Here is a 25,222-nt window from a genome sequence, read left to right as displayed (position 1 = left end):
AAAAACATAAATAACAGACAACAGAAGGGAAAATGATAAATCTACCGCACCACAATTTGGGCTCACAGGCCCAGCTGGTCAACAGGGGCACAACAATGTTTATTAAAACAAAAACGTAAAAATACCAGCTGAAACCATTTAAAAAGAATTTAAAAAGACTAAAAACAAACATGGAACGTCTCTTTAGTGAGAACACAGCGGGGCTATCCCGGCAGCTTTCAGCCCTCTCCCTGGTTTGAGGCGTGAAGCCAATTTATCTGTTCTGAGTTAATTAGCATAATTCAGGCCTGTTGGTCAAAACCCCACCCTATAAACCTATGATTTAATGCAACTGTGCCCATCACATCATCTCATGCCCACGTGTGTGGGCATGACATTGGTTTACCACCTGTCAGTCCATTCGTGAAGGATGCCTGATGGAACAGGCTTGGGTGTATACATATTTTTGTGTGCAGTATTTGGAAAAATGGTATATGTTGTTTGACAGTTCTTGTGAAAACAATGAAAATGTTCATTTTGTTTGCAAAATTATCAAAAATTCACGTTTTAATTGATTTGAGAGTACTAACTTTAGTTTGGAAAAATGTTTCAAATCAAATGAGAACATAAACAAAACAAAAGCATATCAATCATATAAAGCAGTAGGACTTAACGTGTTTCTACACAAATTTAATGACTTAATATCATGGAAGTTGTGACATGGTCTAATAGATACATTTCATCAGAAAAAAAGTGTGTGTGTGTATATACACACATATATATATATCACAAGATAACCAGCAATCTTAAAGATGGGGAACTTTATGGCAGTTAAAATCAGGAAGCAATTCTTCTGCTGAGGTTTTGCCTATTGGATCTTAAAAGTAGTCCTTTATTCTGCTTGCTGTGATGGTTCAAGATTAAGACATCATGTTAACTTGCATACACTGAACACGAGAATTAAACTGTTCTTTGAGTGCGGAGCTTCCCTAATCCAGATTTTGTGTGTATTCATGAGAAAATTTTAAACCATTAAAGTAATGAAATTAATATTGAGATTAATATCAGAGGGTTTTTTTTATCTCCAGGTAACGTTTCTTAAAGCGCCGGAAGGGGGGGGGGATACTTTTCTAACAGCAAACAGTAGACAAATACAAAATTAATGTAATTACATTTAGCAGTTTGTCTGGACAAAACACCACAATTTCCTGGCATTAATGGGTTGTTTTAAGGTGTTTTATACAAATTTAAGACGTCAGCAAACTGTATTAAGGGAAATCTACAATCAAATCAGCTTACTGACGACATTAAAAATTTACAAATTTATAATCCCTTGTATGTCTGTGGTTAGGTAAGCCAAATAAGAAAGAGAAAGGGAAATATCCCTCATGTAGAGGGTAAATCTATTTGAGTTGCTCAAACGTTCTTGCCTGGATAATTTCATCTGGTAAAACTAGCCACTTTAATCTCTAGAACCATCATGACTCACAACCCATAATGTGAAGGAAGAGCTCTAATAAGGAACATAATGTGAAGGAAGAACTCTAGTAAGGAACATAATGTGAAGGAAGAGCTCTAGTAAGGAACAGCTGGAGTTTATTGCCAGGCCTGGGCTTCAACACTCTGAAGCTCTTCTCTACTTTCCCAGATACAGAGGGTGAGGAGATAACCTAGTATGCTCTACCATGGCAAACAAATAAAACATTCAGTATCATCATGAACAAAATGTTGTGTTAACTTCCTGAATTCAAGAGACAGCGATCACTAGTGCACACTTTTAAAATCCCACCCTTATGTATGTGCTAACAGGTACATGCATTCTCAGATTTCAAAGCTTTTTCCAAGATTTTCCTCTTCCACTCCTCGTAGTCCTGTGCAATTATCTTTTCCTCCCCCTTCTCTTTCTTAGGAGACGAAGGGAAATTCTCTTCTGAAAAAAAAAATACAAAAACTATATTTCACAAGACAAACTTCGCACACACTTTAAAGGCAAAATAGTTACAGTTTCTATTAGGGCATAGCAATAATATTGTTTATCATCTTTCAACAGTATTGCATTGGGAGAAAAGTTGGAAATTGTCATATTGTGATACATATTTATCTTCTCTCAATTAGTGTTTGTGAGAATATATCAACCTAAGATTCCATATGAAATAAAGTCTGAAATATTTTAGGGATTTAAAGAATAGATTTGGTATGATATTATACATTTCACTTGAAAAGATAGGCTTGTTTAATGCCAAAGTTCACCAATATTACTGATGTAAACCAACATTTTACAGCCTCAGAAAACACACACGAGCACACACAAGCACACACACACGAGCACACACACACACAAGCACACACACACACACACACAAACATATATATATATAAAGATAGATGTAGAGGAAAAAAAAACTTTAAATGCTTTTCAGTACAAGCTTGTTTCGTGCGTCACACACTCATCATCAGCCATTGTGGTTAAACAACAAAGAAATACACACAGCCAATAAATACTACGTTGTTCCGCACCACGCCCCCAGTTACGGTGCACAGCAACCAATGGGAGGATAGAAAACATTTGAAAAATAATATCACAAACATTACAACCAATGGGGGAGGGACTGGGGCTCGTTTTGAAAAAACAAGGACTTAAAGGGCCGGGGCACTGTTGAAAAAGCATACATTTAAAATATAACAAAATAACATCCAATGGGGTACTTTACGTATATAATATAGTGCAGTGGTGCTGGAGGACAGTTGGAAGAGCAGACAGTTAAAATATAAAAATATAACATCTAATAAATGTCACATGTATATCATCTAATGGTAATAAAGACACTGGTTTACTTGTAATTGCAAAGAAGATATTTTTTCTGTGTCTACAGTTGGTGGCCAGTTCATTTCTACTGTTGAAAGTATACATATCAGGCTTGCAAAGAATAAAATATTTCTCTGCCAAGCATGGGTTACATCTTTTGCTGTTAATTGAGTATGCATTGCTCTTAGTAAGGATTTTCCATGAGATAGAGTAACTAATGTTCTTGTCTACCAATGACCAAATGTGGCGGCTTAAGGCCGCTGCATTTCTTGAATACTCATTCCTGAAGTTACTCATATGGTGTTAAACCTAACTTTAAAAGGCCCTTCTGTTAGTCCAATGTAAGTGTCCACTCTGCAGTTGTTTTCTCTTGTCACTGATGCCTGGTAGATGACTCCCTCTGGCTAACAGAGGGCCCTTTTTAAATTAGGTTTAACGCCCATATGAGTAGCTTCAGGAATGAGCATTCAAGAAATGCAACGGCCTTAAGCCGCCACATTTTTTAACCCAGTCCCTGAGGATGCACAAGCCAGTGCATTCGTACTGCCAGTCCTAAGCCCGGATAAAGTGGGGGGGGGGGTGCGTCAGGAAGGGCATTTGGCATAAAATCTTTGCCAAATCCCAAATGCGGATCATAAATAAATTTCCATACCGGATCGGTCGAGGCCCAGTTTACCGACGACCACCACCAGTACTGTTGACCTGGTGCCGGTGGAAACCATACTACTGTTGGGTGAAGGAGAGGGGGAAGGCATGTCTAGAGGCAGCGAGAAAGGAGGAGGGTAAGGAGTGTGGAAGTGAGAGTCGGAACTTTGAATGTTGGCACTATCACTAGTAAAGGGAGAGAGCTAGCTGAGATGATGGAATGAAGAAAGGTAGGTATACTGTGTGTGCAAGACACCAGGTGGAAGGGGAGTAAGGCCAGGAGCATCGAAGGTGGGTTCAAACTCTTCTACCATGGTGCAACCGGGAGGAGAAATGGGGTAGGGGGAATTCTGAAGGAAGAGTATGTCAAGAGTGTGTTGGAGGTGAAGAGAGTGCCAGACAGAGTGATGAGTATGAAGCTGGAAATCGAAGGTTTATTGATGAATGTTATCAGCGCATATACCCTGCAAGTTAGGTGTGAGATGGAAGAGAAAGAATAATTCTGGAGTGAGTTGGATGATGTGGTGGAGAGTGTGCCCAAGGAGGGGAGAGTGGTGATTGGAGCGGACTTCAATGGGCATGTTGGTGAAGGGAACAGAGGTGATGAGGAGGTGGTGGGTAGGTATGGTGTCAAGGACTGAAATGTGGAAGGACAGATGGTGGTGGATTTTGCGAAAGGATGGAAATGGCTGTGGTAAATACATATTTCAAGAAGAGGGAGGAACACAGGGTGATGTACAAGAGTGGAGGAAAGTGCACACAGGTGGACTATATCTTATGTAGGAGGTGCGATCTGAAAGGGATTGGAGACTGCAAGGTGGTGACAGGGGAGAACGTAGCTAGGCAGCATTGGATGGTAGTCTGTAGGATGACTTTGGACACCAAGAAGAGGAAGGGAGTGAGGCAGAGCCAAAGATCAAATGGTGGAAGTTGAAGAAGGGAGACTGTTGTGTGGAGTTCAGGGAGGAGTTAAGACAGGCGCTGGGTAGTAGTGAAGAGTTTCCGGATGGCTGGGCAACCACTGCAGGAATAGTGAGGGAGACAGCTAGGAAGGTACTTGGTGTGTCATCAGGACAGAGGGAGGAGGACAAGGAGACTTGGTGGTGGAATGAGGAAGTATAGTAAAGTATACGGAGGAAGAGGCTGGCAAAGAAGAAGTGGGATAGTCAGAGAGATGAAGAAAGTAGACGGGCGTACAAGGAGATGCAGTGTAAAGTGAAGAGAAAGGTGGCAAAGGCAAAGGAAAAGGCGTATGGTGAGTTGCATGAGAGGTTAGAAAATAAGGAAGGAGAAAAGGACTTGTACCGATTGGCTAAACAGAGGGACGGAGTTGGGAAAGATGTGCAGGTTAGGGCGATCAAGGATAGAGATGCAAATGTGCGAGGAGAGTGTGCTGAGAAGGTGAAAAAAGTACTTTGAGGGGCTGAGAATGAAGAAAATGAGAGCGAGGGAGAAGGTTGGATGATGTGGGGATAGTGAATCAGGAAGTGCAGTGGATTAGCAAGGAGGAAGTGAGGGCAGCTATGAAGAGAATGAAGAGTGGAAAGGCAGTTGGTTCAGATGACATACCTGTGGATGCATGGAGGTGTTTAGGAGAGATCGCAGTGGAGTTTTTAACTAGACTGTTTAACAAATCTTGGAAGGTGAGAGGATGCCTGAGGAGTGGAGAAGTATACTGGTGCCGACTTTCAAGAACAAGGGGGATGTGCAGAACTGTAGCAACCACAGATGTATAAAGTTGTTCAGCCACAGCATGAAGATATGGGAAAGAGTAATAAAAGCTTGGTTAAGAGGAGAGGTGATGATTAGCGAGCAGCAGTATGGTTTCATGCCAGGTAAGAGCACTACGAATGTGATGTTTGCTTTGAGTATGTTGATGAAGAAGTATAGAGACGGTCAGAAGGAGTTACACTGTGTCTTTGTGGATTAAGAGAAAGCATAGGACAGGGTGCCAAGAGAGGAGGTGTGGTATTGTATGAGGAAGTCGGGAGCTGCAGAGAAACATGTAGGCATAGTGCAGGATATGTATGAGAGACATCTGAAAATGGTGAGGTGTGCAGTTGGAATGACAGTTCAAGGTGGAGGTAGGATTACATCGAGGATTGGCTCTGAGCCCTTTCTTGTTTGCAATGGTGATGGACAGGTTGACGGACGAGATCAGGCAGGAGTCTCCATGGACGATGATGTTTGTGGATGACATTGTGATCTGTAGTGAGAGTAGGGTGCAGGTTGAGTAGAGCCTGGAGAGGTGGAGGTATGCACTGGAGAGAAGAGTCAGTAGGAGCAAGACGGAATACCTATGCGTGAATGAAAGGGAGGACAGTGGAATGGTGAGGATGCAAGGAGTAGAGGTGACGAAGGTATATGAGTTAAATACTTGGGGTCAACTGTCCAAAGTAAAGGGGAATGCAGAAGTGAGGTTAAGAAGAGAGTGCAGGCAGGGTGGAGTGGATGGAGAAGAGTGTCAGGGGTGAGTTGTGACAGAAGACACTGTCTCCAAATATAACATAGCTGGTCTCACAACCATTACATGATGGTTGTGAGACCAGCTATGTCATATTTGGGGACAGTGGCACTGTTGAAACGACAGGAGGTGGAACTGGAGGTGGCAGAGTTGAAGATGCTAAGATTTTCACTGGGAGTGATGAAGAAGGATCGGATTAGGAACAATTATATTAGAGGCACAGCTCAAATCGGATTGTTTGGAGACAAAGCAAGAGAGGCAAGATTGAGATGATTTGGACATGTGTGGAGGAGAGATGCTGGGTATATTGGGAGAAGGATGCTGAATATGGAGCTGCCAGGGAAAAGAGGAAGGCCAAAGAAGAGGTTTATGGATGTGGTGAGGGAGGACATGCAGGTGGCTGGTGTGACAGAGGAAGATGCAGAGGACAGGAAGAAATGGAAACGGATGATCCGCTGTGGCGAACCCTAACTGGAGCAGCTGAAAGTAGTAGCAGTACTAGTATTTACAATTGAGAATACTTTAGAAATAAGCATTTTAAATCTTTGAACATGAACAACATACTTTGTGAGTCAAAATGTATTTACAGGTACCCACAAATTCATTTGCACCCGTTTGTAATGCCAGCGGGTAATCCATGTTCTGTATCCATGTAATGATATAATAATAATGATAATAATTCATTCATTCGCCATCAGCTGCTTCTCCGGGGTTGGGTCGCGGTGGCAGCAAGCTAAGTAGGGCACTCCAGACATCCCTTTCCCCAGCAACACCCTCCAGCTCCTCCTGGGGGATCCCAAGGTGTTCCCAGGCCAGATTGGACATGTAGTCCCTCCAGCGAGTTCTGGGTCTACCCCGGGGTCTCCTCCCAGTTGGCTGTGCCTGGTAAACCTCCAAAGGAAGGCGCCCAGGAGGCATCCTAATCAGATACCCAAAGCACCTCAACTGGCTCCTTTTGATGCGAAGGAGCAGAGGCTCCACTCTAAGCTCCCTCCGGATGTATGAGCTCCTCACCCTATCTCTAAGGCTGAACCCAGACACCCTACAGATGGAGGAAACTCATTTCAGCCACTTGTATCCGCAATCTCACCCTTTCGATTATAATATTAACAATAGTAATAATAATCCATGTTAAATCCATTTATCTTACACTTCTCTTACTTGATGTGGATTCAAAAGCTACGTTTTTACAGTCAAAACCACTTAAGTCTAACTCTGGTAACTGCAGTACCCTAACAACTTGAAGTTGTTGTTTTTTAATCCCGAAAAAACTTGTGCAATTTTATACCAATCCAGTGTCAGATTTTTCAGGAACCCTCTCAACTACATCAATCCCATTGGTCAAAACTCTATTTCAATACTGTTCAACTCAAATTAGCCAAAGTTGACAATTCATCACAAGGACTGTAACTAATTCAGGGTAGACATCCGTCTGAGGAAATAAATTTATTTTAAGCCAATAAAAGTAAGAGCATATTCAAATATGTCTGGAAAATTGACCAACCTAGAAGTAAGAGAGCTTTGATAAGTCAGTGTAGAAGAACTCAATAGACAGCTGTGGGGTAGTTATGTGGGGGAAAAGGGGGAGAAAAAAAAGAGAATGCCTAAAAAATAAATAAAAACTAAGGACAGATGCCATAGTTTACACTATAAAAGGCATCTTGCACAAGTGGGAGCAAGATAGGTGGCTGTCATGTCATGTGTGCATAGATGCCATCCAAAACTCTGCCAAACAGAAGCTGAAAGTGTGAACGTGGAATGTGGTGCTGGAAAAACATTCCGACAGAGGACTAGGTCTATGTTACAGACCTGGAGAAGATCAGGCACATGGCAGGAAGGATGAAGAGAAAAAATGTTTCACTGATATTGACTGGACAATTCTTCCTGTTGCTATTTCCAATGTAAAGAGCAGAGACAGAGGAAAGACCAGTGACTGTCCCACAGTCAGGGGGTGTCAGAGCTGATGGGATGTGCAGCTCCCATCAGCCATCAGTTCAGGCTGTGTACTGATGGGATGTGCAACTCCCATCAGCCATCAGTACAGGCTGTGTACTGAGCATCACAGCAGCTCTCACCTACACACCACAGGCACTGGGAGTGGGTTATGGGATAAAAAGGCTGCGTGGGCTACTCCAAGGATTTTTCACCTTGCAGTCATCTGAAAAACTTTCTAACAGGCCCACACAGTAAAAAAAATAAAAGAAATAAAAGCAACACATTAAGAATACAAAGTAATCTACGTGAAAATACAGGCTCAACCATGACACATGGGCATGGACAGACAGTTGGTATCACACATAACATTTTCTAAAATAACAGTATATTCAATTAATAAACCATAATACAAAGATGTTTAATCTTATTTTTTAAATTCAAAGTAAAGAACACTAAAAAAAACAAACCTTTCAACAACCTCTGTTAATCCAGGTTCTGTGAGGTCAATGTTTTTCTACCCTTGTAGGAGTGACTTAAGCAGGTCTGACTGCAAGTAAAAAAAGTGTTCACTTGGTCTACAGGACAGGTGGTCTACAGGACAGGTGGTCTATGGGACAGGTGGTCTAGGGGACAGGTGGTCTATGGGACAGGTCGTCTACAGGACAGGTGTGTATTTTGCTCATCATATCATGAGTGACAGGTTAAAACTCACCTTCGTCTGCTTCTTCATCACATTCTGTTTCCTGTTTCTGTCTTTTGTGGATAGTTTTGAGCTGCGCTGCAAGTGAAGTGTTCTCTTCTGTATCAGAGAAGACAAGAAATATAATATGACTTAAGTCAAGTAGGTTTTAAACTACTAAAATGATGGAATAAGCAAGCTAGTCTTATTAAATCAGTCTCCTAAACTATCAACCATTAACTTTGGTGGTCAATAGTTATAACTGAACCATTCAAGTTGATGGAGTATTCCATGTTGCACTGATTGGAGTACTTTGATTGGCGAGGGAAGGCTTCAGTAATTATCGTCACAAAACAGGCAGGACTTCAATGAAAACCATTTATAAAGAACAATCAATAAAGAAAATCGACTAATACTAATCAACACTAATGATCTAATTAATATTGATCAGGCACAATCAATGACGAGCAGCAATGCACAAAGGGTGATGAGGCAGTGAGGCTGTGCAAATACTGTGTGTGTGTTTAGCTAAGTGTGTGTGTGTGCACTGAAAGGGGGGTGCACATGGGAGTGTGTGTGTGTGTGCGTGTGCATGCGGCAACTGCACATCAGTAGACCGGAAAGCTCTGCAGCCGGTCGTCTAGGCGGCCCAGCATATCACCGGTACCCAGCTCCCAGCCATAAAACAGATTTATCACAAACGCTGCCTTTGAAGGGGACTCAGCATCAGCAGAGATCCCACCCACCCCAGCCATGGACTGTTCTCCCCCCTGCACTCTGGGAGGCGCTACATGAGCCTCAGAGCCCACACTACCAGGCTCAAAAAACAGCTTCTTTCCCTAAGCTGTTGCCCCCCTGAACCTGGCTACCCACTGAATGTCTGTGGCTATTTTTAAATATTTTGTACTCGTGCTCTTTTTTAACTTATTTTTTAGCTTTTGGTCTTCATCTGTGTATATCTTATACTGTGTTTGTCTATGTCTGTCTTGCACTTCTTGCACTATTTGGGGAAGCTACAGCCCTGCACATTGTTTTTAATGAAAATAAATTGAATTGAATTGAATATGTGCGTGTGCTACCGCACAACGGAGAGAGATGTGTTTGTGGGTGGGGAAGTGTGTGCGCGCCAGAAGGGGGAGGTGTTGTATGAAATCGCGAAGACGATTTGGCGCAAAATGATAAGAGTGTGACAAGATTGAGGCAAACAAAGTAAGCAACAGGAGAAGAGAAAGAATCCTGCACGTGCTCAATCTACCGAAGTAGTTTTGCAAACAGGAAACAAAAATGACAGTAGTGTAACGACCACGGCCGAATAGACTCGCTAGCCCTTGGCCAACTGGTCGGACCCTTTAGTCGACTGGTTAACGTAGTTGCCCGTGGTGCAGGAGACACGGGTTTGCGTTCCAGCTGCGGCGGTTCCCGGGCTGCCCCCCCAAATTCGCTGACACCAATGTAGCGAATTCGGGGGCAAGTGGGATGGTGAGGGGGAAAGTGGGATGGTGAGACCGTGAGGCTATCAGAAGTGTGTGTGCCCAGAGGCGTGAGGGAGCTGGAGCTGATATGGGGGGGGGGGGTAGTGTAACGTGCACGGTTAAATAGACTCACTAGCCTTTGGCTAACAGGGTCGTATTTAGTCAACTGGTTAACATTGTCGCCCGTGGTGCGGGAGACCCAGGTTCGCATCCTGGCTGTGGCGGTTCCCAGCTGCCCCCTGAATTCGCTACAGTTGCAAATGAAAAGTAGACGGTCCATCTTGCTAACTATGAGGATCAGTGCGCAACTGAAGAGCCAATGATTTCAACCCATACTACTTTTCCCAAGTAACAAGCAAAGATTTTAAACAAAAAACATTTAAAAGAAAAAACTAAAACTAACTATCAGCCTTGGCAAAACTTCCTACATGAATCACAGTGTGTATCTAGAGCACGGGTAACTTCTGCGTGTCTTGCAGGAAAACTTAACCAGTTATAACAGCTAATTGGCAGATTAACAAGACTAGGTTATCTTCCAGTAAAACCATGGCCAGCGGTAATGTGAAGACACATGAACCGTTGTTCTTTGTCCTCCTTGTTCTTCTGCAGAAAGGGATTGCTTTATGCTTGTGGTGTGCATGGCCATGGCGAGAGAGGGCAAATTCCTTCCTCTTACCATTGGTTTTTATTGGTGGCTGGCATCCGAAATGGTGCGTTACCGCCACCTACTGAAATATAAGAACTTCACAGTACTAATTATTTACATTGTAGACCCAACGTGATCCCATCCAAGACATTGTCTATTTTATAACCCATACCCAGTCTATGGTGATGCAAATCCTTCCCGCAGTGTAACATCTAGATCTTCTCCAGATATGTCCACAACATTCAAGTATCTCCTGGCAGCGTCCAACACCATCTTTCTGACTTTCCCTGTACTTCAGCAGAAGAATTTATGACCATGGCAATAAACGCCAAAAATATTTTCTTGTCCGTGCAGATATTCTGGTCAGCTCTGTTCCTCTTCTGCTTCAGTTGTTTTTGCACTCCCACCATCTTGTCATGTCTCACCACTGTCTTAGTAGCTTCGGCGTATGACAATCCCATTTCTGCTCTCATCATATTCACTTTTTTTTCCTTATTTTTTTTTTGGACTCTGCTGACCCTGTATCATGATTTCTCTTGCAGTGCAGGCACTTTCACTGTTCCTTCTCAACATTACACTCCTCCCTTTGCAGTTATCCTTCCCACATCTCCACATCTTCCGACTCCCCTACAAACTGCAGCAACATGTCCATATTCTTGACAACAAAAACTTCTGAGAGAAACTCTTTCATATGGCCTCACCCTGTAACACACATACTCATGGTACGCTCTTTCCGGCAGTTTCCATTCAAAATTCAAACACACAGAATTGCTGTCCTCTTTCTTGGATTCTAGTCATTCTTCTTGCTTCACACATACACCTGCAACATCCCAAAATGACTCAGCCTCTACTCAGCGTGGCACACCACTTATCTCCCCCTTCATCCTTGCTTTTGATCTGAGTGTTACGCAAGTCACACAGCAACAATCAAATACATCAATCTTAAGGGCTCTATCTCTCTGACGCTTTGAGAGACAATAAATGATAACCACCTCACTTCTAGTTATCCTGATCGATTGTACATCTCCAAGTTTTCGCCCTACAACCTTTCCGACTGCATGTGGGTCCTTGAAAATCCTGTTTTCTCTTGCCACGGCGATATTCCCAACAAGATACGTCTCTGCTCTCAATGACTGACAGAATCACTTGAGGAATTTGATGTATTCTTCTTCCTTTTCTTTTTCTTTTCTAACCCTCTTCTGTACTCATTTTCATTTCCGATTTCATTCTCCGACCCCAATGCCATTTCCCAGAGAGGGCGAATTTGAAAATTGGTGCGGTTTCATGGGCGAAATTGCATCACTGGATACAGTATCTCTGTAACCAATAATACTACACTGTGAGGTGAGACGGTGGGTGGAGATTAACTGTGAGGTTGAGCAGGGAGTTATGGGTATTGTAGTCCACGGGCAGTGCTGGTCCCTGCAGAGGATAAGTGGACCCGAATCATGCCAGGTACCAGAATCACAGTGAGCCGAAACATCCAACCCTCCATACCATCAGCCAACCAGCTTTTCATCAACAGACTTGGAGTAAAATATCTCATGCTTAATGCAGAACTGGTACTGTTGTGTTATAGTGATTGTTTGATTGTTTTTCAGAGACGTTTATCAAAGTTCTTCCTGTTTCTCATCGCAATCTTTCTCCCAAGTTATAGTGCGTATGCATCAGTTTTATAGCCGTTATACTTGAGTTGCTAATTGCGACTAACAGATATTGTGGTTGGGCGGTTAGCTGAATGCTGTAGATATCCACTACTTGTGATTGAACTCTAATCATGTGGGTCATAGTATACTGATAAATATCCATTATCCGAAAGGCTTATCCTGCTCTCAGGGTCACGGGGATGCTGGAGCTTATCCCAGCAGTCACTGGGCAGCAGACAGGAAGACACGGGCCATCACACAGGGCGTGTGCATGCAGGCACGCGCACGCACGCGCGCACGCACACACTCATACCAAGGGGCAATTTAGTATGACCAATTCACCTGACCTACATGTCTTTGGACTGTGGGAGGAAATAGCAGCACCTGAAGGAAACCCACGCAGACATGGGGAGAACATACAAACTCCACACAGAGGACAACCAGGGATGACCCCCAAGGTTGGACTACCCTGGGGCTTGAACCTAGAACCTTCTTGCTGTGAGGTGACCGCGCTAACCACTGTGCAACCGTTGTGCCCATACAAATTGTCCCTCAGGGATCATAAAGATATTATAGCGAATTCGGGGGGCAACAGGGAACCGCCGCAGCTGAAAGGCGAACCCGGATCTCCCACACCACGGGCAATAACGTTAACCAGTTGACTATAGGGTCCGACACCTGAAGGATCAGACCCTTTAAATAAAAATCATCTGTCTCAAATTCTTGAAGTTTTGCAATTCAGTCATTTATTAATTCCTGATTTATCTGATTCATTCAGCCACCAACACGTGGACCCACCACACGCTGTGATGAGCACTGGGGTAGGGTGAAATGCAGGTCGGGCAGCAGGCAAAGGCGGGGACCAGGCGTGCCAACTTCCGGCATCGCAGATTGGTCCTCAAGACGTGGAATGTCACCTCTCTGGCAGGGAAAGAGCCTGAGCTGGTGCAGAAGGTGGAGCAGTACAAACTAGATATAGTTGGGCTTACTTCCACACATAGCATGGGCTCTGGTACCAAATTCCTGGAGAGTGGCTGGACTCAGGAATCAGAAACACTTGATTTGTCATTTCACTTCATGCACTTGCGTATGTGAAACGAAATGCCATTTCCCCAGCCCACAGCAGTACAACACAAAGACAAAAACACATCCAAAAACTACTAGAACACACATATCCACACTAACACATATATCCAAACTAAACAAAAAAAAATCAACGTCCAAGGGATATACAACACTCTTCAACTTAACCAGAGTTGGCCAAGGTGACAGGCGCCGGTTGGGCGTGGGGATACTCAAAGTCCCTGGTTGAGCACTGCTGTGTTGGAGTTCTCCCTGGGGAATGAGAGGGTTGCCTCTATACGACTGCGAGTCGCTGGGGGAAAGGCTCTGACTGTTGTGTGTGGTTATGCACCGAATAGCAGTTGGGACTATCTGGCATTCTTGGAGTCTCTGGGTGGTGTCCTGGATAGGGTTTCGCCTGGGGACTCTATAGTTCTGCTGGGGGACTTCAACGCTCAAGTCGGCAACGATGGAGAAACCTGGAGGGGTGTGATTGGGAGGAACGGCATCCCCAATCGGAACCCGAGTAGTGCCTTGCTATAGACTCCTTTATGACCTACGTCACGCATAGTAGGTACGACCGTACTTCCGCCATTTTTTGCTGCCAAAACGCACGCGCATACTAAATCACGTGATCTCTTTTTACCAACTGTAAAAGGGTCTATAAAACGAGTGGACTGGACCGAAGAAATCATTAAAAATGCATGCTTATGTGGCGCCCATTTTATATTGGGTAAGTTAATTCTGTTTTTGTTAACTTAAAATTGTGATGCTTAAACTGAACGTTAGACCCTTTTATGACCTATGTCACGCATAGTATGTGCGCGCATTTTGGCAGCAAAATCACGTGATCATCATTTACCAAACTGTAAAAGGGTCTATTGGACTTCTGTGTGAGTCATGGATTGGCCATAACAAACACCATGTTTGAACATAAGGTGGTTCATAAGTGTACTTGGTACCAGAACACCTTAGGCCGAAAATCGATGGTAGACTTTATGGTCATATCATCAGATCTGTGGCCGTATATTTTGGACACTTGAATGAAGAGAGGAGCAGAGCTGTCAACTGCTCACCACCTGGTGGTGAATTGGATCAGATGGCGGGGAAGGCTGCCGGGCAGACCTGGCAAACCCAAACATGTAGTGAGGGTGAACTGGGAACGTCTGGCGGGCGCCCCTGTCCATGAGGTCTTCAACTCCCACTTCCGGATGAAGTTCTTGTGTATCCTGAGGGAGGCTTGGGACATGGTGTCTGAGTGGGCCATGTTTAAACCCTCTATTGCAGATGCAGCAGGCAGGAGCTGTGGTCATGAGGTCATTGGTGCCTGCCAAGATGGCAACCTAAAAACCCGCTGGCGGTGAGGGAAGCTGTCAGGCTGAAGAAGGCCTTTTGGGCTTGGCTGGCCCAGGGGTCTCCTGAAGCAGCAGACAGGTACCGGGAGGCCAGAAGGGCTGCGGCTTCGGCGGTCATGAAAGCAAAAAATTCAGATGTGGGAGGAGTTCGGCGAGGCTATGGAGGACTTTCGGTTGGCCTTACGGAGGTTCTGGCAAACCATCCAGCGACTCAGGAAGGGGAAGTAGGGCTTGACTCAGGCTGTGTTCAGCCGGGGAGGGGAACTGCTGACCTGGTTTGGGATGTTGTCGGGCGGTAGAAAGAACACTTTGAGGAGCTCCTGAACCCAGATAACATGTCCTCAGTGAAGGAGGTAGAGTCTGAAGACTCTGAGGAAGCCCCACCCATATCCCTGGCAGAGGTCTCTGAGGTAGTTAAGAAGCTCCTTGGTGGCTGTCTTGGCTGACACGCCTCATCAGTGTCAAGTGGAGGTCAGGGACACTACCTGTGGAGCGGCAGACTGGGTTGGTGGTTCCCATATTTAAAAAAGGGGACCGGAGAGTGTGCTCCAATTATCAGGGCATCACACTGCTCAGCCTCCCTGGGAAAGTCTACTCTCGGATGCTGGAAAGGAGGCTCCGACCGATTGTCGAACCTCGGATCCAGGAGGAACAATGCGGACTCCGTCCTGGCCGTGGAACAATGATCCAACTCTTTACCCTTACAGAAGTGCTGAGGAGTGGGCAGGAACAGGCAGCGCTGGTCCCTGCAGAGGATAAGTGGACCCGAATCATGCCAGGTGCTGGAATCACACTGAGCCGAAACATCGATACCGCCATACCATGGGAGTTTGCCCAGCCAGTCTACATGTGTTTTGTGGACTTGGAGAAGGCTTACGTGATGCTGGTCGTGTGGCTTGGGTCCTGGGTTGTTCTGGTGGCATCTGGACAGTGCTTGGCATCTTGCGCATCATATTCTTCATAAACTATATAATTTTATTATAATTCTGTTATCCTCTTTCAATGTTGTATTCTGTAAATTGTGTAAACACAACATCATTGCACATTGTCCATCCAGGGATATAGATCCCCCTCTGTTGCTCTCCCTGAGTTTTCTTACAATTTTCTTCTCCCTGTTAAAAGGTTTTTTTTTTAAGGGAGTTTTCCCTTATCCGATGTGAGGGTCTCAGGACAGGATGTTGTGTTGCTGTAAAGCCCACTGAGGCAAATTTTTAATTTGTGATATTGGGTAATACAAATAGAATTGACTTGACTTATGACCGTGTATCCCAGGGCACACTGTGGGGCATACTGTGGGAGTATGGGGTACTGGGGTAGATCCAGGAGGAACAATGCGGATTCCATCCTGGCCGTGGAACAACGGACCAACTCTTTACCCTTGCAGAAGTGCTGAGGGGGCCATGGGAGTTTGCCCAGCCAGTCTACATGTGTTTTGTGGACTTGGAGAAGGCTTACGACCGTGTACCCCAGGGCACTCTATGGGGGGGGTACAATGGGAGTATGGGGTACCGTGGCAGTTGCTACAAGCCATCCAGTCCTCGTATAACCAAAGTGAGAGCTGTGTCCGCATTCTCAGCACAAAGTCAAACACATTTTTGGTGGGTGTCAGAACCCACCAAGGTTGTCCCTTGTCTCCGATTCTGTTTGTGATATTCATGGACAGGATCTCAAGGTGAGGTGTGTGTCTGTTTTGGGAACCTCAGAAGTGCATCTCTGCTCTTCGCATCTGTTCTGCTCTTTGCAGATGATGTGGTTTTGTTGGCTTCATCAGAATGCGACCTCCAACACGCACTGGGGGGGTTTGCAGCAGTGTGGAAATGGTTGGGATGAGAGTCAGCACCTCCAAGTCTGAGGCCATGGTTCTCTACCTGAAAATGGTGGATTGCTCCCTCTGGTTTGGGGATGAGTTGTTGCCTCAAGATTAGATTAGATTAGATTAGATTGTTTTATTAGCCACACGACCAAGGCTGGTGGAATTTGGTTTTTGGTACACATTAAACTCTGCAGCACAATACATACATGGACAACAACAGACACTCCACATATTATCATGAACAATACAGTTACACAATAGCAAAAACAAACATATTATGCACAACAATTAGTGGAATGATAGTATGCATGCCAATGGTGTGTGAGAAAGGGACTACAGGGAGGAATTCAGAGTCCCGACAGCTAGGGGGGAAAAAACTGTTTGTGAAGCATTTAGTCTTAGTGGACAGTGAACTGTACTGCCTCACTGAGGGAAGGAGCTGGAAGAGGTGATGAGCGGGTTGTGAGGAGTCGGAAATTATTTTCTTTGCTCACTTTACAGTCAAGAGAAGGAGTTCACGTATCTCGGGGTTTTGTTCACGAGTGAGGTAGGATGGATTTGTTCAAGAGTGAGGGTAGGATTGACAGGCGAGTTGGTGCAGCATCAGCAGCAATGCGGACATTGTACCAGATTTTTGTGGTGAAGAGGGAGCTGAGCCAGAAGGCAAAGCTCTCAATTTACCAGTCAATCTTTGTTCCAACCCTCACCTATGGTCATGAGCTTTGAGTAGTGACCGAAACGGTGAGATCGGCTCAGCCTTAGCGATAGGGTGAGGAGCTCGGACATCTGGAGGGAGCTTGGACTAGAGCTGCTGCTCCTTCATGTCGAAAGGAGCCAGTTGAGGGGCTTCGGGCATCTGATTAGGCTACCTCTGGGTGCCTTCCTTTGGAGGTTTTCCAGGCACGTCCAACTGGGAGGAGACCCTGGGGTAGACCCAGAACTCGCTGGAGGGACTACATGTCCAATCTGGCCTGGGAACGTCGTGGGGCCCCCCAGGAGGAGCTTGAGGGCGTTACCGGGGAGAAGGACGTCTGGAGTGCCCTACTTAGTTTTCTGCCACCGCGACCCGACCCCGGAGAAGCGGCTGAAAATGAGATGATTCATCTATTCCAGCCACTCAATTGCTTTATCCCTTTATTGTACTAATTTTATATAATTTTCCTCATTTTGTATTTTTATTTCTTTGATTTATTTCATTAAGTAATTTAGCCATAGTTACATGTAGTTTTACACATATTTTTCGTTATTTAAATACATTATTTATTTTGATATAGGGAAAACACTCATGTATTGGTGTGTGGCTGGTCTTAATTTAGAACAGAAGTAATCCCTGATAAAGTGAATTTGTGCCCCATCAAATTATTTGACTGATCTTTAAAGGCCTGTATGGGATGTAAAAAAACAAATCATAGCAATTAGTTGTCTTACTTCAGATTAATGTTTTCAATTAGATTTAGCAACCCAATACGTTATAAAAACATTGCGTTACTTTTATTGTTTGATTCGAAGATACAGGATGCACTGGGACACATCATCAGTGATGTTTCCTGAGGTCCTTGGGTGTTTTGGGTCTTTCAACATCATACACCCTTGCTCAGGCGACTCAGCCAGGGTTGATTATTTATTATAATTATAATTTTCCTGTTGAACAGAGCTATGCCATAGAAAATGACTCATCCACAGGGCTATTGAGATAAATATCACTCCCACCCACTGATGTAGTAGCAATAGTATAGCTAATGTTATACTACAAATTCTGACCCACTTACTGTAAATAATCTGTCCAAGCATCTGGAGTTGGGCACACAGACGCTCAAAGATGGCCTTCTTGGCTCCAGACAATACAGAAAGTTTCTTGTCAACTCTGATGTTCAGGCACCTGAATGCAGGCAAAGTGGAGAGAATAGGTTCAATTATCTAATATATGTGGCTTAATTTTCAGCATTTCCCCTGAGGCAATGCCAGGGCAAGGCATCTATGACATAACAGTGCACACCGTGTCTATCAGTGACAATGAAGTTGCTGAAACACCTTCCTGACAGCACACGTAGCGTTGGGGAGCCTACCACCCTGCTCAAAACACATCCAAGCTGCTTGTTGAAGCAGTAAGTAGTAGATAAAATATTTTCATATTTCTGTGATTAATCAAATTCAATTTTTCCTTGTAAATTCAATTATTCTTGTTTTTTTACATGTTTTTTTTTAATCCATTTGCAACAAAGTTGAATCTAAAGAGGCTTTCACATCAACATAATTTGGGTGGGTGGATGGGTAGGTTCAGAACAGAATGTTTTTATCAATTTTGAACAGGCTGGTGATCCAAAAACTCAAAGCAAAATGACAATGTCTGTTGGAACATTGCTGAAAGTCATTTTGTCCATTTTAACCCAAAGAGCTTGCAAACTCTGCACAAAATAATGTAGGTGTGAATCGCATCATATGGTTTAAAACAAACTCAGTTATTGTGTGTATTGCTAATAGTTTACTGAACTTGAAATTTTAGCCCAAGTACTCTACTTACTTGCACGCAGAAATGAGAGCAGCTGTAGTGAAGAGGGGTTTAGACAGACCCAGATCTTGTTTCTGAGCAACAGGCAGGCTCTTTCCATACCTGAAAGGGAGAACTGTTCAAACCATAATATAACCAGACCATCTAGCATTTTATTTTCTTTACATTAGGTTCAATTATGAGAACCAGAGATTACATTTTCATTACATATTTACAGCACGGCGTTTGCAGTGGACAACATGGTTGAACAAGCAGTCTGATAATGAGATTGTAGATGGAGATCACAGCACCATGGCTGAATTCCAATGTGTGCACTCACAGCCTCATGGACACTGAGGCATGTTCCTGTTGAGTCGACGAGGGTACAGGGATGTCCCAGTCAAAAAACAGCAAGTGCATGAGGGCTTCGATGAGGACTTTCTACACCTACATACAGCCTTTCTCTGAGCTTGCACTTCTGCAGGCATTTCTGAGGGACTAGCTGACAATTCGGCGGCACAGTGGCGCCGTGGTTAGCATAGTCATCTCACAACAAGAAGATTCTGGGTTCGAGCCCTGGGGTCGTCCAACCTTGGGGGTTGTCCCAGGTTGTCCTCTGTGTGGAGTTTGCATGTTCTCCCCATGTCTGAGTGGGTTTCCTACATTAAATGCACTTATTGTAAGTCGCTTTTGGATAAAAGCGTTGGCTAATTGACTGTAATGTAATGTTTCCTCTGGGGGCTGCGGTTTCCTCCCACAGTCCAAATACATGTAGGTCAGGTGACTTGGCCGTACTAAATTGTCCCTAGTTATGAGTGTTTGTGTGTTTGTGTGTGTGTGTGTATGTCGGCCCTGTGATGGCCTGGCGGCCTGTCCAGGGTGTCTCCCTGCCTGCTGCCCAATGACTGCTGGAATAGGCTCCAGCATCCCCGCGACCCTGACAGCAGGATAAGTGGTTTGGATAATGGATGGATGGATGGATGGATAGCTGACAATTCCTAGTGAAACTGGTGACGTTTGAAAGCCGACTGTCCTGCCCTCCCAAAGCTGTAAACAAACCAATCATGGATGTGGCAGGGAAGACGTTTATCTGCAAATGTACACATCTGGCTAACTCTCTACATCTAGTGATATAGTTCTGTACATTCATTTGTATTTTCAGTCAAACATTTGCATAAGATTTCCATATCTGACAAGGCATTCCTGGCATTTGATAGCTTACCTTTTTATATTTTAAACACAGGGAGTGATCAACAAACTAAGCAGTACATCAAACTGCAGTTGAAATAAAAAAGCAAAAAAAAAAACCAATTAATACTCCTAAATCAGCTATTGGCAAATACATCCTGCATTTTCTGCATAGCAAAGCATAATCTCACAAGGGGCTGTCCCATTTGTCCTTTTAAACCATTTCAAACCTTCATGACCTCTTGCATTCATGCACTACACTTATATGTTACTATTGTCTGCTCCAAAGTGGTCAACTAAGTCTGAGGGGCTCAGTCCTCAGCCCACTGGGCCACTGGAGGTAGGCCAGTGATTATAAGGAAATAGGCCAGTGATTTCTAAGGAAACAGGCCAGTGATTATAAGGAAACAGGCCAGTGATTATAAGGGAACAGGCCAGTGATTTATAAGGAAACAGGCCAGGGATTATAACAATTGAGATGGTCAACTGTCTCAGGGCTTAGAAGTGATCTCATGTCTCTTCTCCTTCATGTTCAACTTCCCTTCATCGCTGAAGTGAACGAAGAGCCAGTCGGTTCAGTTTATTTCATACAACATTTACATTCAAAGATCATGCATTTCTATATTGCCATTGCAAACAATATAGTTTTAAATGTAGCATGTGTAAGGTAAAGCTTGTTAAACTCCAGGTCCCCGTCCAGTGTTAGTTCTCACCTCTCCAGTATTTGTGCTGCTAGTTGGGTGGCATCTGTACAGCCATACTGGACCGCCAGCTCCCTCAGGCCAGGCTGACACTCAAGGCCCAACAAGCACTCCATGGTCTTGAGGTTACTCTGATACTGCTTTCTCTTCATACCAGACAATTTAATTATGTATTCCTGGAGAAAATGCACACAGCATTGTCAAGTATATGGGGATCTTTTTTTTTAATCCTTTTGCAAGTTAGCATTACAATGGAGACTGGATATGTAATATTCATTTTCCTATCTGCAATAACTTTTGAAAGGAATATGAACCCAAGAAGATGAAGAGGAGACTTAATTTGTCTTACAGCAACACACGGGAACACACACAGGCATGCAGGTTGTGGTTTTCAAGTGTTTACAAGACAAGTGTGTCAACACTGAGTTTGATTAAGACGGCAGAACAACTTCTCGTGAGCTTGTAGACCTGAATTCAGAGTGACGGGCCACACCCTGGCCAATAAGTAAATGGTGTGGGTAGCCAACAAGCCAGGATATTGGCAAAAGAGCACTTACTTTGTCCAAAGGTAGCTTCATGGATGTTGCTGCCAACTCGAGGCACATCACCGCTTTGCCTGTGGCGGTGATGCTCCCAAGTGCGAAGCATCTCACGTGGAACAAGCGCACATATTCCTCCGCCTGCCTGCGGTGCAGAGAAGCGCTTTGTTATGGACTGCTAGAAAAATGTGGAAAATAAAGGCATACATCTGTTGACATAGTGTTTGTTAATTCTTACTGTAATCATAATAAAATGCCATGAAAATGCAGTTGTTTGACTGGTCACATGTGAAGTGCTTCATGTCCCTGGACTAGAAAAGTGCTGTACGAAGGCGCTCATTTCATTTCAAACTATATGTACATATATTTAATTTCAAACCATATGTAAATATATATCATTTTAAAAACGTTACATCTTTACAGGGAGAACTTGAGTGTGAAAGCATCGTGTGTACTGAGAAAAACGTGGTGTATTGGACATTTTAAATTTAATTTTTTGAGTAAAATGTCTATGTTTCCTGCCGGTGAGAAAAGTGTTAAGGTTAGTGTTTTTGTGTGTGTGAGCCCAGAATGTGTTGAATGTATAACATCTTGTATGTGAGTGGTAGTGTGTGCGGTTTTTACGTATCGAAAGATAAATTGTATATGGGTGCATTTTTTTCTGTACTATAACTGCGTCTGTGAGAGTACTTGAACTTGGGGTCCTAATTACGTATTGTGATTCTTGGTTAAATAATGAAGGGGACTTTCAATTAATACCGCAAGTAAAGATACAATCTTTACTTTTAAAGAACTCAGGGTGAAGCTTACTTCTAGGAAAGGAAGTTTTGCCGGACCAGTATGTCGTTGTAACTGTGAGGTAAAATGTGCACAGAGTAAACTAGCACGAATCATACTGCCTTGAAAACTGCCAGATTACACCGTCAGAGTTGTACTCTGGGCCACAACTGAAAGGTTTGACGACACAAAATATTTAAATCATAGTAACAGCTGGAAAGTGTTTTTACACTTGCCAGAGTACACGCTGAAAGAAAAACCGTAGGCATAATACCGCATAACTTCAATATCTGTACTCTGGTTATGACTCGTGCTTGTTATTTAATCTAAGCGTTGATTAATTTTACCTTAATTAACATACTGAAAATATACTTGTTCGTTGTTAACTTGCGGGCACGCTAAGTGAAGTAAGTATTGGAGTGGTTTACTCAACGAGGTATTAGAGTACAGATTGATTTACAAACTCACCTGATAATCTTTGCAGACGTTATTCCCATTTTTGAAGCCAGTTTGGAAAACATTTCCCTTTCCATCTTTGGTCAGTGGCGCGTTCACAGTTATGGAGGACTTCGCGGCAAAACCTCAACTTCCCATATGACGTAGCACCATAGTCTCGCGATACCAGACAATCGGCGATCTCCGCCTACCAATGACAAGTGACTTCTAAAGGCAAGATAGTGCTACAGCGGCGGGGAGATTGACCGCCAACAGCCCTTTTTTAATGTAGCAATTTCAAATTTACAAACAACATGGCAATAACCTTTTTATATTAGAACAATAGGACCGGGTACATACAAAAGAAAGATAAAAAACGAGAGGTTGAAGGAGGTTGAAATAGCATTAATATAAAATACATTAAAAAAATAACAGGGCTCTGGCTTTTGTAAATTATATTCTTCTACTAGAAGAACCCCCGCTACAATGTAGCGGTTTGGTTATCCACCCGTCTAAATCTCCCTCCTCTTCATCCTGCCAGCTAACCGCTGTCCCCCTGCCCTTAACCCCCCCCCCACTCCAACTCCCTCCCCCCAAATGCTCAGAATCATCTGAAATGCTGAGAAAAGTGGTTTTTAGCCATTTTTAGAAAATGCATATTTTGCATAATTATGCAAATTATTATAATTATTTTAATTTTCTGCTATTTTTCTGGTCCTCTCTGGAACAATACCTACCACCTCCAAAAAAAATTAGGATCATAAGTGCATTTTTGCAAAAAAGCATATTTTGCATAATGCCAAAACATTTCTGTCCCAGAATTTTTTTTTATATAGGTGAAAAAATCAAAGATGCTCAGAATCATCTGAAATGCCGAGAAAAGTGGTTTTTAGCAGTTTTTAGAAAAATTCATATTTTGCATATTTATGCATAATTATGCATAATTTTAATTTTCTGCTATTTTTTATAGGTGCCCCTGATCATCCCCAATAACCTCAAAAAGAATCAAGGCCCCAAGTGCTTTAGTTTGGCCGTTTATAGACTCTCACACAGACACACACCACACACCAGACACACATTGTGAAAATACAGGAGTAGATACTAAAAAGTGTCACTGCATTTTTATTTTTCATGATTTTAAGGGCATTTGTATAAGCAAGAAACTCTTTGTGAAATACACAAAAGTTGGGTTTCACTTTCATATATTTTGATTTGTGTATATAAAATTTCCCAAAAATAAGAATGCTGTTGACCAAATAGTCATCTTTGCTATTGTCCATGACGAGTCCATAAACAATGTCCTTCAGAGAAAAGTTTTCCATTTGAAAAACCTTGGCTAAAGTCAGTCGTGTACATCAAGCCACAGAGTTTCATCATGCATACATTGGAAAAATAAATGATCAGTCGTTTCAGTATCATTACATTATATTACATTACAGTCATTCAGCCGACGACTTACAATAAGAGCATTTAACGCAGGAAATTAGTAGAGCTATACTAGTCATCAGAGGTCATAAGTGCATCTTCTCTCTAAACACGCATCTAAGAGCAAAACCGGTGCTAAAGTAAAAGAGCAAGAAAGAGATTTTTCTCTTTTTTTAAAATGAGTGAATACAATAACTGCTAAGAGCAAGTAACAGGGTAGTAGTTCTTGACGAGGTGAGTTTTCAACCAGCGCCGAAAGATGGGCAGCGACTCCGCTGTCCTGACATCAGTGGGGAGTTCATTCCACCACTGTGGGGACAGGACAGAAAATAGCCGTGACCGGATCGATCGGCAGCAGGGGCTTCTGAGCGACGGGGCAACCAGGCGTCCCGAGGAAGAAAAGCGAAGTGGTTGGGCGGGGGTGTAGGGCTTGAACATGGCCTGGAGATAGGAAGGAGCTGTTCCTTTCACTGCCCTGTAGAGTCTTAAACTGAATGCAAGCAGCTACTGGGAGCCAGTGTAGGGACATGAGAAGGGCAGTTGTGTGGGAGAACTTAGGGCGGTTGAACACCAGACTGCTGTGCCCCCACGCCCATGCCAGTCACAGTCACGTTCCCAGTCCCACTCAGCACGTCACCATTGAGGTTGGGCCGGGCGTCTCCTTCGACAGCTAGTGTTGGCAATTTCCATCAGGCCAGCTGTACCCAATTACCATCTGGACATCGCTCTATTTAAGGCTGCTGAAGACAGACGTCCGACGCTTGAACGTTGACAACTGTCCGGTCAGTCTAGTCTGCTGAAGAGCCTCTCGCATTTCCTAGAATTAACCAGTTTCTCTAAGTTTGCTTCATTTCTTGTCAGTGCCAATCTACCCTGCTGTCTCCTCGGTTCTCTTCCAGGCTCCCTCCATTCCAAACCCAGTGTCTCCTAGCTCCACCTATGCTCCCATCCTCGCTACCTCAAGGCTCCTCGCCTCCATCTCACCCCCAACCTCTCCAGGACCCCAACACCTCTTCAGGACCCTTACCCCCTCTCCCTGCACCCCTGCTACTCTGGACTCCCTCTCTCCAACTTGGACGGATTCCCTCCAATGCCCACGACCCCGGACCCCTACTCGGACATTCTCCCAGGACTTCGATTCGGCAAGGTTCGCACGCACATTTACAA

General features: G+C 43.8%; 1 protein-coding gene across 3 annotated transcripts; it reads right to left on the bottom strand.

Annotated features, from left to right (window-relative positions):
- Positions 1 to 22,772, bottom strand: orc6 (origin recognition complex, subunit 6). 3 transcript variants are annotated; one of them, XM_056278243.1, is made up of 7 exons: positions 22,664 to 22,772; positions 21,437 to 21,563; positions 20,892 to 21,055; positions 19,024 to 19,113; positions 18,272 to 18,381; positions 8,542 to 8,628; positions 1 to 1,909 (listed from the first exon to the last, which is right to left on the bottom strand). In XM_056278243.1, the coding sequence occupies exons 1-7, from the start codon at positions 22,726 to 22,728 to the stop codon at positions 1,782 to 1,784; spliced, it is 771 nt and encodes a 256-aa protein (XP_056134218.1). In that variant the 5' UTR covers positions 22,729 to 22,772; the 3' UTR covers positions 1 to 1,781. The 3 variants fall into 3 exon arrangements, with proteins under 3 accessions (XP_056134218.1, XP_056134219.1, XP_056134220.1); XM_056278244.1 differs by having other exon boundaries at positions 21,437 to 21,596; positions 22,664 to 22,743; XM_056278245.1 differs by having other exon boundaries at positions 21,437 to 21,593; positions 22,664 to 22,743.
- Positions 22,773 to 25,222: the final 2,450 nt, after the last annotated feature.

Source organism: Lampris incognitus, chromosome 4 (genome assembly GCF_029633865.1).
Source record: "Lampris incognitus isolate fLamInc1 chromosome 4, fLamInc1.hap2, whole genome shotgun sequence".
NCBI classification, from domain to species: domain Eukaryota; kingdom Metazoa; phylum Chordata; class Actinopteri; order Lampriformes; family Lampridae; genus Lampris; species Lampris incognitus.
This window is presented reverse-complemented; position numbering and strand designations above follow the sequence as displayed.

Bases quoted from the DNA above. Each gene is read 5' to 3' on its own strand.
- orc6 (XM_056278243.1), bottom strand. From the start codon at position 22,728: ATGGAAAGGGAAATGTTTTCCAAACTGGCTTCAAAAATGGGAATAACG. The intron at 18,382-19,023 runs GTAAGTAGAGTA...GCCTGCATTCAG, and splicing joins GCTCTCATTTCTGCGTGCAA to GTGCCTGAACATCAGAGTTG. The intron at 1,910-8,541 runs GTGAGTTTTAAC...TTTTTTTTTCAG, and splicing joins TGATGAAGAAGCAGACGAAG to AAGAGAATTTCCCTTCGTCT.